Here is a 13,150-nt window from a genome sequence, read left to right as displayed (position 1 = left end):
CCCCCTTTGGTGCGAGACCCGGAGCGACGGAGAGCCCGTCGCTATCCGCGTCTCGCGCATGCGACCCGCTTGCCAGCGTCCTGTGCTCGCGAGCGGGTCTGAATGACCCCCAGAGTACTTGCGCAGAGGACCACAAGTACTGTGTTATAATCTTACACATATTGGCCCTCATTCAGAGGCAGTCGGAGGATGCAAGCGGTCGCTCGGAAACTGGACGGCCGCTTTCATCCTGACCGGCCGCCTCTGTTTCGGTCGTTAGGCTGTGGGTTTACACCCACAGCTCTAACGACCGCTAGGGTGATGGTCGCGATGGTCATAGACCATCGCGACCATCGGGGCTTACGACGAGACCCTAGGCTAGGGTCTCACTTGTCGTAAGCCCCGGAGAGCTTCTGGCTCTGTCAGAGCCGGAAGCTCTCCACTGACATCACTAGTGATGTCAGTGGGGCCTCCCCCAAACGCCTCCATTTGGGTTGCCACCCCCCCCGGCCCGCCTTCCAAACGGGGTGAGCTGTCAATCAACATCGACAGCTCGCCCCCTTTGGAAAGAGACCCGCTACGACCGGCGCTGTCGGTCGTAGCGGGTCTCACGCATGCGCACGAAGGAGCCGCCTCTGAATAAAGCCCATTGTCTTTAAAGTCACACAATATAATAAGGAATAAATGGGAACCTGTGGTGTTTGTGCACGGAATAAGTAAATACTTTTAAATCCGCTCTTATCTCCACACTACTAAATCTTGTGCTTGTCTCCCCAACAAAAACACGAATTTAGTTCCAATGTATGGCATTGAATAGTCATCACTGGGCAACACAAATTTTTCCTGTACCTTATAGGGCTTGTATTCATGATTCCATAATCCCATGAACTCTGGTTGAGCCAAACTCTTACTTTCTTCTTCAAGTTCCAAAGTGTGTTCTGGTATCACATCAGGCTCACTTGCAGAGCGATCATCATCATCAGATGACACAGGGGAGGGAGAACGCCACCTCTTCTGCAGGCAAGATGAAATCTTAAGACATCCTTTCTGATGATTACATATATACACATATAAATACAATACCCAGCAATCTACCATTGCCCTCTAAAGTGTGCTCACTCACTAAATCACAATGGCTCTAGGCCTTTCAGTATTTTCAAACCTGAGTAACCTTTAAAGATATTTTTATAATAAGAAAAACATTAATACTGAGTAGGAGTGAGTAAGAGTATCGTATTGTAATATATAGAACCTGGGCTTTTTGACACTGTACAGAATAACAAAAGTAAAAATGTAGCTTTGTTCAATGAAAAAAAATAAAATAAATAATAATGTTTACTTACCTTCCACACTGTCAGCCTTAATCAGTCTGGGCGTCGGAACCCCTTTGCCAGGTCCAGGAAGTCTGCTTCTGATGACACAGACCCTGGGCTTGGCATGCCTACAAAACTGGGCAACATTAACTTGTTTTGTAGAACGGTCCCAGTCGCCGCTCCCCAAATACTGCAGCATGTCATTCATCTCCATTGGGTTTACGTACTGCGAGCTGCACCATTGGGTTTACGTACATATCTGAATCAGGCCCTCTGTTGACAGTATCTACCAGGGTTCCTGATTGGTTTAATGCAGGGAACTGATTGTAGATTGTGCATTGAGTTTCCGCTTAGGCGAATTCCAGCTGGAATTTAATGTGGAGATAAGTTCCGACCAGGTGAAAAGCGGCAATAGGCGAAATTTTTTCGCCGATTACAGCTTTTCGCTTCTAATTGAGAACGTCCCTAAGATGCAAAGAGTGAGAGAAAAGTACACAGCGTGGGAAATGCACCAGTTGTCTAGCGCCATTGGTCACAAAAGGGATAGTTGTAGGAGGACACATCTGTACATGAAATAATAAAAATTATTCACAAATCTATTTAAGCTAAAGAAGAGAATGTAATTGTTATTTGAAATATCAGGCACTGTGTGCCTCATTCAGTATCATAATTAGAATCTTTAGAACATGCTGTTCTGATACAATCAAACTGCAGGTAGCACATATAATATGAAGCTGCATTACATCCGCTCTCTCTTTACAAAGATGGGTAAAACACTGCATAACAGTAGGGTACGCTGGTACCATAGAAAATTATCTGCATATACTTTAAAACAAGGCTGAATGAATTTTCACAAAAGAAAAGACTGGCTGCTTTTCTTACATTGCAAATTCAGTTATATTGCAAAGGGCATATGCTGTTTATAATCATTATTCCCTATCAAGCAAATGTGTAATTTTCTGAGTTGTTAAAGTTCTGCATGTAGAACCTAGTGAGTGGTAAACATTTCACAAATTATACTTTTACTGGTTAAAATGCAAATAATAATGTATTATTTTATCACTTGACTACACTTCAAAAGGGTGAGATTTACAATCGATTAAAATGTTTTGTCCCCCCACCCCCGCTCATACAGTACTTGCCTATTCCTTCAGAGTGTCCAGGAGACTCCTGAGATTGGCTGGGTTGGGCCCATGATTCACTGCGAATGGCATCATCGTGGCCCTGCTGCCCACGGTGCTATGCCACAAATCCCCTGCCCAAAGCTGCCCCTTGAACTTCCCCCTTTGGCATCTCCCAGTGGGGAGACATTAAAAGTTGGCATGAATGGTATTTTAGATTTAGTTTTGCTACAGAATTCAAAAATTATCTAGGGTGTCAAGTTACGGTTATACACTTTTCAAGCTCCTCTCTTTATTCACTCCTGTATTCCATGCTGTATTTGTTAATTTTATATTTCACAGAATGTATAGAGCTGGAGCAAAGTTATTTAATTCTCTGTTTTGTGGTGTGATTGAGTAAAATTAGATTGTGTAATGCAAAATTCCAGCAGATAAAAATTATATTGGGGCTATGTGTCTATAAAAATGTATTTGAATAAAAAAAGATCTGTCTTTATTTTTTTGGATATTGTACTAATTGAATCAAAAATATAACACCTAGGTGTCATGTTTTTTTAATCCACAGATATGGAAGTTTAGGCAGTATCATGTTTGGCCAGGGGGCTTGGTAGAATGTTAAACTATTACAAGGTGTCACATGACTAGCACAATGTCACATGGTTGTATGAAGATCAATGGAATCCTGGAAAACAGTAAAAACTTTACAAACAAATGAAGTTGTTTTTCACCAGTAGGCAACTTTGTTGACCTAAAACAGAGCTGTCAAAGTTATTATATGAAGACAGTTTTTAAATTGTTAATTATAGCTCACACTGTAGCATAAATGTACAATAGTGAAATGCTGCTGGGCTATGTAATGCTCTGAGAAATGTAACTAGTTCTTACCGTCTGCATCTGCTCCTGGTCTGGCTCCATCAATACGGCTGATTGGATGTACTGCATTGTTTTGGCTCGGAGTTTAGTGGTTTCCTGACTCTTGCCCATCTCCATAGAGAAGCCCTGTTTTTTCAGTTTTCCTTGGCTGTTTTCCTCTTGTAATATCCGACTAATTATTTCTTGCTTTCTTATTTTCTGTGACTCTTCAAATTCTCTATGTGAAATCAATAATAATGTACAAATTACTATCTTTTCATGAAGCTTGATACAGTGCAAATAAATGACAGTAAAACCAGCATGAACAAACATTTCTTTTCTATTTTTCCCAATTTACGTTCAACAAATGTTTATTTAAAGGACGGTAATTTTGTATTGAACTTTGTCATAATTCAAGGAAGAAATGCAGCTGAAGTTCTCAGCCACTGCAGAAATAGCTAAAAAAATATGTTTATTCCATAATAGGTTTTCTAATTGTTATGGTGCGTACACACTTGGCGATAAAGTGGACGACTGAACGATAACGATATCGTTATCGTTCAGTCGTCCACTTTATCGTCCATTTTTAACATCAAAACGATGAACAATGACGACGACGCACGTTCCCGCGGTCGTTCGTCATCATCGTTCATCGGGCTGACATGCAGGTCAACCTGACGATCTCGTCAGGTTGCTGCATGTCAGGGAATGGGGGAAGAGAGCCCGGCGCTGAACGATATCGTTAATGATATCGTTCAGCGGCTGTGCTCAATGTCATAAACGACATTGAGTACAGCCTGCTGGGGACAACACTACACGATATCGCTCAGGGAGCATATCGTGTAGTGTGTACCCACCATTAGTCTTACACTGGTGGTAATGGGCACCTGTACAAGAGCAGATTTCAGGCTGCTCTCCAACCCCTGCCATATTCTCGCTCATATATTGAGGCAGCCAATGGGGTGGGTGGCAGAGTGAAGGTGGGGTGTATGGGCGAGATGTATAAACCTTCTAAAGAGGACAAGTGGAGGTGTTGCCCATCAGTGGCAAATGCAGGATTTCTAGAGGGGGGTTTCCAAATGTTTGATTTTAGAGTGAATGTGGAGGGTAGAATTAGCCTTTAACCATGCATCATAATTCCAGCATGTACAGGACCAGCGATCACAATAAGCCATTAAATGCGGCAGTAGGGCCATCCTGCCTAAGCTGAAAGTTTATTTTAGATGTGGGCACCATTCCAGAGTATTAGAGCAAGTCCGGGAGTCTGGGAGCAACCTAGCACTGCCCTGGACATATATGTACATATTGGGCTCTATAGCAGCACATTCCTAACAGTGAATGTTTTTCAGATCTCCTAGTTGGTGCACAGGTTATTTATTACTGGCTGATACATGTTAAAAGATCCACAGGTGATGCTAATTATTTCATTTGTGATACTGTGAAGAACATGCAGCACTAGTAAAATTCTATTACATTACTATTTCTATTGTAGTCATGGTGTGGGCTGGGGAGGGGGGTTTCCAGGCAGACGGAACCCCCCCCCTGCATTTATTAACCAAGTAGGATGTACTAGATAAATGTTAGCTAGAATCTGATTGGTTGCTATGTCCTCTTCAGTAGGTTTAATACATCTCGTCCATAGTCCACACCTTCTCTCTGCCCCTACCAGGGCCGTAGAGAGCCCGGCAGTGCCCAGGTAATGGTAATTGCAGGAGGCGTGGCCACGCCCCTTGACAAAAAATAATCACTTTTGCAGAGCTGCTACGTGCTGGGGAGGGGGGTGCTGTAACCCTCCCAGCCCAGCGCTAAGCGGGGGGGGGGGCGATCATTGTGATCACTCTCCCCCACAGCCATAGGAGACTTCTCCATGAGCAGTCTCGCACTGCAGCCCAGCACAAGCTGAGCTGCTGTAAGGGAGGGGGGGAGACGCCGGACCCCTCTAGCAAGCTTGGGCCTGGGTAAACTTTACCCGCTCTCCCCCCTCTCAGCGGCCATGCCTCCCACCCCATTGGCAGCTATATTTAAAAAAAAAACAGTGTCCAGATTCAATTAGCTGCGAAAAGCTGCGTTTTATAAGTGTTCGCATGTGCAAACGTTTCGCACAAAACTGTGTATCCTGAAAGCCTATTGTTGATGTTTCCACATGTGCAAAAACCCCATAGACAAAAACCAGCAAACTGTTTTCACCATCTCAGAGCAGGTGAAAAAATGTGCAATATCCTTATTTTTTATTAAATATGTGGGGACTGGTTCAGAACCTTTTAGATACAACTCTAATGACTAAGTAGGCAAAAAAAAAAGTTATATTTAACTTAATTCCCCCTTGACGTGACATGTCATTTTTGGGGTCAAAATGTAAAATGTGTTTGAAAATGGGTTTAAAGTACTGGGTGAGGTATTTTGGGGGGCTGTATGGATGGGACAGGTGTTTTACACATTGCAGGTGGCTGTACCAGGTGTATTTTTAAAAAAACGTAAAAGTGCAAATGTAAAAGGGTACAGGCTGATTTCCCCAAAATGTGCTGTACTTTTTGCTGATTTCACCATGCGCAGTTTTCACACAAATGCGCTTTTGTAATAGGATAGTGCGAAAATCAGGAGCGCGCGTAGACAAAAGACACAAACATATTGCACCAAAACACAAGAATTGTGTGAAAGTTTTCGCTTTTTGGCTAACTGAATCCAGCCCACAGTGTTAATTACTCATGTAGTGTAAAGTACAGTGGGGTATATGTATTATCTGGTGATAAATGTCAAATGAGCTAGTTACAGTGCAATCTGACACTTGTATCGATCTTCACTATGTCCTGGAGCAGTCTCTGCATACATGTAACGATATCGCCCTTGCCATATTCCTGTATGGTGGAGGCATTCCAGCAGCACTTATTAAAGGACAATAAGCTCATCCTTGCGACTTATCGTTTTTCCAAATGTCGGCAGGACTACCTGTCTATATGTGTAGTATGACCAGCGGTGGCTTACTTAGAAACACGGTGGGTATCTCGTGCATGCACAATTCATCCTCAATCCATGTGGAATGAGATCTCGCAGCACTTCCAAGATCTTGTGCATTGGGGCCATTCAGGAGCAATGACGGGACTTGCATAGATCAGTGGAGGAGTGAGGTCTCTCTCCTCCATTACATCGGCCGAGATGTTAATACATCTCAGCGTTATTGCTTCTCGCTTCTCCTCCATAGGCGGAGAAGCAGCAGCAGTTTTAGCAGCATGATATGTGCCTTAATAATACATCTCACATACAGAATCTTGAAGATGAAAATTATACAAATGGACCAATGCTGCAGAGGAGACCTGCTTACCCAAATCATTTTTATTATTGTCAGTATAGATTATAGCAAGACAATGAGCAGTAGACCATCATTACTGTATAGCTGTGGAGATTGCAGCAGCTGCAGGTTCAATGCTGTTGTTAAGCCACATGGGCGGCCGCATCAGTAGCAGTGGCAAAATTGGTGCAGGACGAAACAGTGAGTGACGGTCGCAGAGGCTGTGCATATGCAACCATCTGACGTATAAAGCTTCATTAGGCAGTCCAGATGCTGGATCAGTGGGGTGACATCACACAGAGAGAAGCATGAGAGGGTCGTCCTTCAGCCACCACTTTCCACCACAGTCCTTGTGCCTCCTCTGCCATGGATATGATTCTGCCCCTGCCCCCCATATGTAATAATGGTAAACACAGTTGCCAGCCGGGATCTTCTAACTGCTGAGCAGTCCCAGTTGCACAGAGGAATCACTCGCAAAGTGGGTGACAGGTAGTTAGCATTGGGGGAGGTAACCGGGGGTGATTAGAGAAACGAAGGCGTGACGGTATTGTTTAAGCCACTGCATCCTTGCTCACTGCAGGAGAGCCCTCTGCATGTATGGAGACCCCATGTGTCTGCAGCATGTTAGGCTTGCTCAGAAGGCTGATGGTTGCCTGATCTGCGTTTAAGGTTTCCAGATTTGTGTGTGAGCGGCGGTTGTGAGATGCTTTCCGTGGGCATCTCTAAGCACTGGGTGGCAAGAGAGTCATTAGCATATTTTCGCAGCTGCGTTCTGAGAGAAATCGTAGCTGCAATTGCATTAGCCTTCATCTCTGAATCAGGCCCTCAATTCACACCAAGTACAATTGTACCTTTGGCAACAGGATAGGTCTGCGCCTGAGATCTATTATATTTAGGTACCAGTTATGTATTCATGGTGTGGAGTATCCAAGTAATGGATATGTTGATAGGCAGCTAATAATATTAGTAGTTAAAGGGTCTGATAATGGGGGGAAATAACAGAAAAATGGATACTAAAATGGTGGTATAAACTCTTTATTTTGTTACATAGTAAAATATATTATTTTTTACTATGTAACAAAATAAAAAGAGTTTATACCACCATTCTATCCATTATCAGACCCTTTAACTACTAATATTATTAGTAGTAGTGTTATTATTATATGTACTTTAAAGAAAGTCTGGGTCTTCTCTTCTGAGATCTGCTGCCAACCCCTACCCCCAACTATCAGTGAGCGCTGGTACTTTTCTTTATCACAATTGTAGCTTTGTTGATTCTTTTTTTAATGCCGGCCTAGAGAGCAGAGTTTATAGTTGTAATAACTGTCGTGCTCGCTAAATAAACCTCCTTAAACATGTAATTGTGAAGCTTACTTTGATAAGTTTTCATATCAGCATCAGAGCATTCAATTTGTAAGCTACTGTTATTTATCTTTTAATTTAGTAACTATCTGCATGATGCAATAGTGTACATTTGTGTGTAAAGGCGCACATCCACTGCCCGAATAAACAGAGCGATTGAACGATAACAACATCCGTTATCGTTTAATCACTCGATAATTGGGCATGCAAATATCAAAAACGACCAGCGATGCCCGCTCCTGCTGGTCATTTTTTAAATCTATCATCGCCCAAACATACTGGTCAATCTGTCAATAACGACAGATTGGCCATGTTCGGGGATGAGGGAGGGTGCCTACACTGAACGACTTGATCGTTCAGTGTAGGCACAGCACAGACTGTGAAACGACTGCACGATTACAATGTCATAATCATGCAGTCGTTTCACAGTCTGCTAGTGGATGTGCCCCTTATTATTTTATTCCAATACATCTAATCAAAACTAAAAAACAAAAGCCTCTGTAAACAAATTCACAAACCATTCTGAAAGAATAACTTAAATATGTTAATCCTCTGATTGCTAGAACATTCGCACGCAGCCGTCAGCAGCCAAAGTATGCAAATCCCGCGATCGCTAGCAAGACATTAGCACGCCCACAATGTCTTGCTGTGTGATCGCGGTATGTATTTAGACGTCCATCAGCCTGATACAAGACGCCCACTTTCCCTTAGTAACATACGTCATGTTCAGGAAGTGTATTAAACAATCGGTAACATCGGACCCATACGCAGCACTTGTGGCTGACCATACCCTACTGCAAGTACTGCGAGTGCTGCTGTGTGTAATTCAGCCATGTGACGTGTATGATGCGTCTTAATTATGCACGCCCCTGAAATGGCGTTCAGACACACCTGCGTTTGCATCACCACACACCCCGTTTCCATCGACCACCCCCTGTCACCACCCACAAACGGCACATCATGTTACTCATTCTAGCAGAGCGTCTGTGTACAGGGGGCCCGATTCAGACCCGTTCGCTATATGCGTGCGCTCGCAAGTGGCCTGATATTCTGCATACGCGCATGCTTCATTCTGCGCGTGCGCGAACTACTCACTGCGATCGCATACCACTCGCTCGCCCTGCAAAGACAGCCCAGTGTAATGAGTGACAGGAGAGGCCGTTTGTGGGTGGTAACAGGGGCAGGACACTAATAACGGGGGGCTGGAGATGCGAACGCAGGCGTGCCTGAGTGTTTCAATGCCGTTTTAGAGGCAAGCATAATTAACAGGCAGCGTCATAGTGCACGTCACTTGTCTTTTTTTTACACTGATTTAGTCGCAATGCTTGCGGTAGGGTAAAGCTACCTCAAGCACTGCGTTCACATCCGATGGTGCTCGATGTACCAATGTTTTATTACACTTCCTGGAGATGACGTGGTGCTGGTGGGCGGCTCTGCCTGTGCGATTGGGCATAAGCATACACAAAGTGGCCACTCGCTAAGACATGGTGAAGGTGCTTATGCCTTGGCGAGCTATCGCTTCCCGTGGCGTCACTTTGACAAATTTGTATACGCATCCAGCGAGCGTACGCTGATAGCGAACAAGTCTGAAACAGGCCCAGGGTGCAATCACTTCGCGATTTCATGGACTAGTTAGCGCACACGCACTGCGTCTTGTACGCATGCGCAACTCAAACTTCGGCAGGCTACGTGTGAGCAGGTCTGAATCAGGCCCACAGTGCGTTAACTTATTGTCTCATGGAGAAGAGTGCTGACTGTGCATATGCATGCTTAAAGACAACTTGTCACGTTTTAAGATAGCTACATACTGTCAGATTTTTTTAATTAGAAATGGTGCGATTTCCAGCAAATTGGCAGCCCCAATATCTGTGCTAAACATTCTGCATTTTTTCATTAGAAGCTACTGATTTTCCATCACACCACACACATTTTGCATATGTACGCCGTCAACGAGGATGACATAGTGACAGGAGAACATAGTAAATATCAGCAGATTAACGAAAATGCACACACTGCTCGATATAGGGAAATTGAGGACGAGATTTTTGTTCGTGGCTGATCAGATAATCAAAAGAATGCGTTTGTGGACATTTTGTAACCGTTTTATCTGCAAAACGCTAATACAATCGTTCATACACACTATACAATAAATCAGGGCGATCACCCGATTATTGGCAAATCGGCCCAATAATTATATAGTGTGTAGCTAGCTTAAGATGATACATTTACTTACACATTTACTTACATAACCACTAGAGCATTATTTGGAAGTGCAAAAAAAATGATCTCCGCTTTTTCATGCTTCCTACATTCAGGCGGGGGCAAAGAAAAACACTGCGCTCTATGCAATTGTGAGTACTCGAGCATAGCGAGTTGTCTGACTCCGATGTGAAGGGAGCATGTAATAAATCAGATTTTTCTTTTACATTTGCATAGTGGAGTGATGCTGAAGACACCTGCTACATCTTCCATGTAGCCAGCAATTGGTAGAGTGCGGCGGCTGTTTTGGGGGAGTGATTTTACTCCATTTAATCCCTTGTATTAGACTGAATGATCTGAAAGGCATTAACCCCTTGCAGCAATCTGCAAGTTACGGCTACCAGCCTACAGGAATCACCGCCACACCTATCACAATTCTGTTTGCTCTGATCAGATCTGCACTGGCCTGACCGGTCGTTTTAGGACAATTTCTCTAAATTGCAGTCTGTGTGGTTACAGGACTCTGAATGTATTACACCATTGTGTTATTGTTTGCTGAGAGAAATGTCAAATATCAAAAATGGACTATAATTGCGGAGTCTGGAAACATCTGCACTATTGTGTTAGTTTGTCTTTTATGCTGTACACTGCTCATTGAGGTTGTTATGAGATAGACAGTTACAGTGCTCAGAGAAATTTGTCCGAAACAATCCTGCACTAGATTGCTGGGGGGCTGATTGAGAACAGCATGCAATCTGCACCTTACTTGCCTACACTCCCGGAAGTCGCGGGAGGCTCCTGATTTTCCAGGTATCCCCCTGCACCCCAGAAAGTGTAGGCAGATCTTCCTAGTGAAGTGGGCAGGATGGGGCGATTTTACTAGGAATTCACAGGTCCGTAGGGAGGGGGTGGGGCTAAAATTATGCGAATCACATCATTTAGCCACTCTCCCTTCTCACAGACCCGCAAATTGCGGTATTTCCTTTGGTGGGATGGGGCCTAATGACGCCTATATTTTGGCCCCGCCCCCAAAGATGTTTGCAGAGTCTCCTCTCTGGGCTGCTCCCGGGGAGGAGCTCTGTAAAGTCGGCAAGTATGATCTGCACGAAATGCCAATGTTCAATTTATTAATTTGCATAAAGTCCAGATGGGCGATCGCCATTAAACGCTGCTGCGTGCTCTTCTGTATCCTTCTCAGAATCAGACCCTGAGGAGTATATTTACTAAAGTGCGGGTTTTTAGAAGATTCTTGCTATTATCTTCTAGAAGGTGCTAGATAAATGTTAAGTAAAATGTGTTTAGTTGCTATGGGCAACTACTCCATTTCTAAAAACCTGCACTTTAGTAAATATATCCCTGGGTGTTTTAAATCTCACTATTTATTTGAGCTGCAGTGATCAGGTGTGCTGTTTGTTTTGTTATTTTGACTCTTATTATATATAGTGTGTGTGGTTACGTTTAGCGCCTATGAATAATTAGGCCTGATTCTGAGTGGCATGCAAGCTGATTACAGCCATATCTAGTGGGATGGGGGGGGGGGGGGGAGTGAGTTAGCAAACTGGGCCTGTGACACAAGGCTGCATACACATCTCTAAGTACCAATAAAAAAATGGTAACACTCTTGCAAACAACATCAAATAGGGATTGGCATAAGGCTGTCTAACTCCCTGCTACATGCTCCTTCCTCCCCATCTACCCCATCTGTGTCACCCCTGTTTGTCTTCCCCTCCCTTTTAGAATGTAAGCTTTTACAAGCAGGGCCCTCTACCCTCTTGTGCTGCTCCCTACTTTAGTTTCATCTACTTCTTACTCACCTCTAAGGCACCTAACACTTGGTTGTCTATGCTCTGTTGCTTATCTGGGTGTTATGGTCGCTAATGTAGCAATGTATATTATCCGTGTCCTGGTCCTGTAGTGTATTGTTCTGTAAGTCGCTTGTCTACAACTTGTTTATGTACTTTGTAAGGCACTGCGGAACACTTGTGGCGCCATATAAATAAATTATAATAATAATAATGTAAAATACCATACAATGATTTAGTCAATAATTTCCTTGTCACTATTATCATATACTCTTGTATAAAGTCTCAATATTAATTATTAATTGGTTGTCTATATTATATTTATACAGCATCATTGGCTCCTAGAATACTATTTGGAGCAAGTTTGAACAGTATAATCACTTTATCACGATATTAACTAGTTCATTTGCTTACACATTCATTTTATTTGCTGAATATTTCATATCAATGTCTTTATCAGTGAATTACACATAAAGTTAAATGTAACAGAGTGCGAGCCGGCACCGCTGTGGTTATACATGCGAGTATTCCCGTATTTTTAAAGCAGCAAGCATGTTAATAGAAAAACCAAGCTGATTTTGCCTTCGACATGCTTGCTGCTTTAAAAATAAGGAAATACTCGCATGTATTCCACTCTATTACATTTAGCTCATTTATCTTTCATTATTATTAATTATTAATCTGTTATTTGTTAACCACCACCCTCTTCCCAAAAAGCATTTGGGACAAGTTTGTACTTCATTGCCCCCAACATCTTATAACACTCTTACCACAGGAACAGAAACACAGCCCAATCCAACTGCACAGAGCCTCACTTTCACAAGCTGCCGTTGCGTCTTGTTGGACAACGGTGCTCCTGGCGGCTCTCTCAGGCCTGTTGCTGTGAGACGTGGACACCACGCTACCAATCTATGAATTCCTCCCATCTGGCTGCTCCGTCATCTCTGCTTGGACCGGATTGGTTCCTCCTCCTTTTCCTTTCCCACTTATGCGTTGCTCAGATGCCGGTGATAGCGTCTTACACATGTTTCCGGTTCCATAGTATTGGTTTCTCTCTTTGGGTTACTCCAGCATCTCCTGTCTTGGTCATGTTGTTGTTCCAGGACACTCTGCAGCGTCTGAGTGGACTCAGCCTAAACACCACGGCTATCTCTGCTGCACTGTGTCTCCAGTCATCTCAGCTGCCGTACTACATCCCGGCAGCATCAGCCGCACTGCGGCGTCTGAGTAACCTCA

At 43.5% G+C, this 13,150-nt stretch overlaps 1 protein-coding gene across 6 annotated transcripts in view; it reads right to left on the bottom strand.

Moving 5' to 3' along the window:
• CFAP74 (cilia and flagella associated protein 74) overlaps positions 1–13,150 on the bottom strand; it is a 279,555-nt gene that overhangs the window by 190,535 nt on the left and 75,870 nt on the right. For 5 of the 6 annotated variants that reach the window (XM_088468211.1, XM_088468207.1, XM_088468206.1 and 2 more), the window contains 2 exons: positions 3,299–3,503; positions 829–993 (listed from right to left, as the gene is read on the bottom strand). In XM_088468211.1, coding sequence (XP_088324337.1) covers positions 829–993; positions 3,299–3,503 — 370 coding nt within the window. The remainder of the gene's footprint in view (positions 1–828; positions 994–3,298; positions 3,504–13,150) is intronic. The other variant, XM_088468208.1, reaches the window with a different exon arrangement.

This window comes from Taudactylus pleione, unplaced genomic scaffold, assembly GCF_031769625.1.
Source record: "Taudactylus pleione unplaced genomic scaffold, aTauple2 ptg000082l, whole genome shotgun sequence".
Lineage (NCBI taxonomy): Eukaryota > Metazoa > Chordata > Amphibia > Anura > Myobatrachidae > Taudactylus > Taudactylus pleione.
The sequence above is the reverse complement of the archived record's forward strand: the minus strand, read 5'-3'. Positions and strand labels throughout refer to the sequence as shown.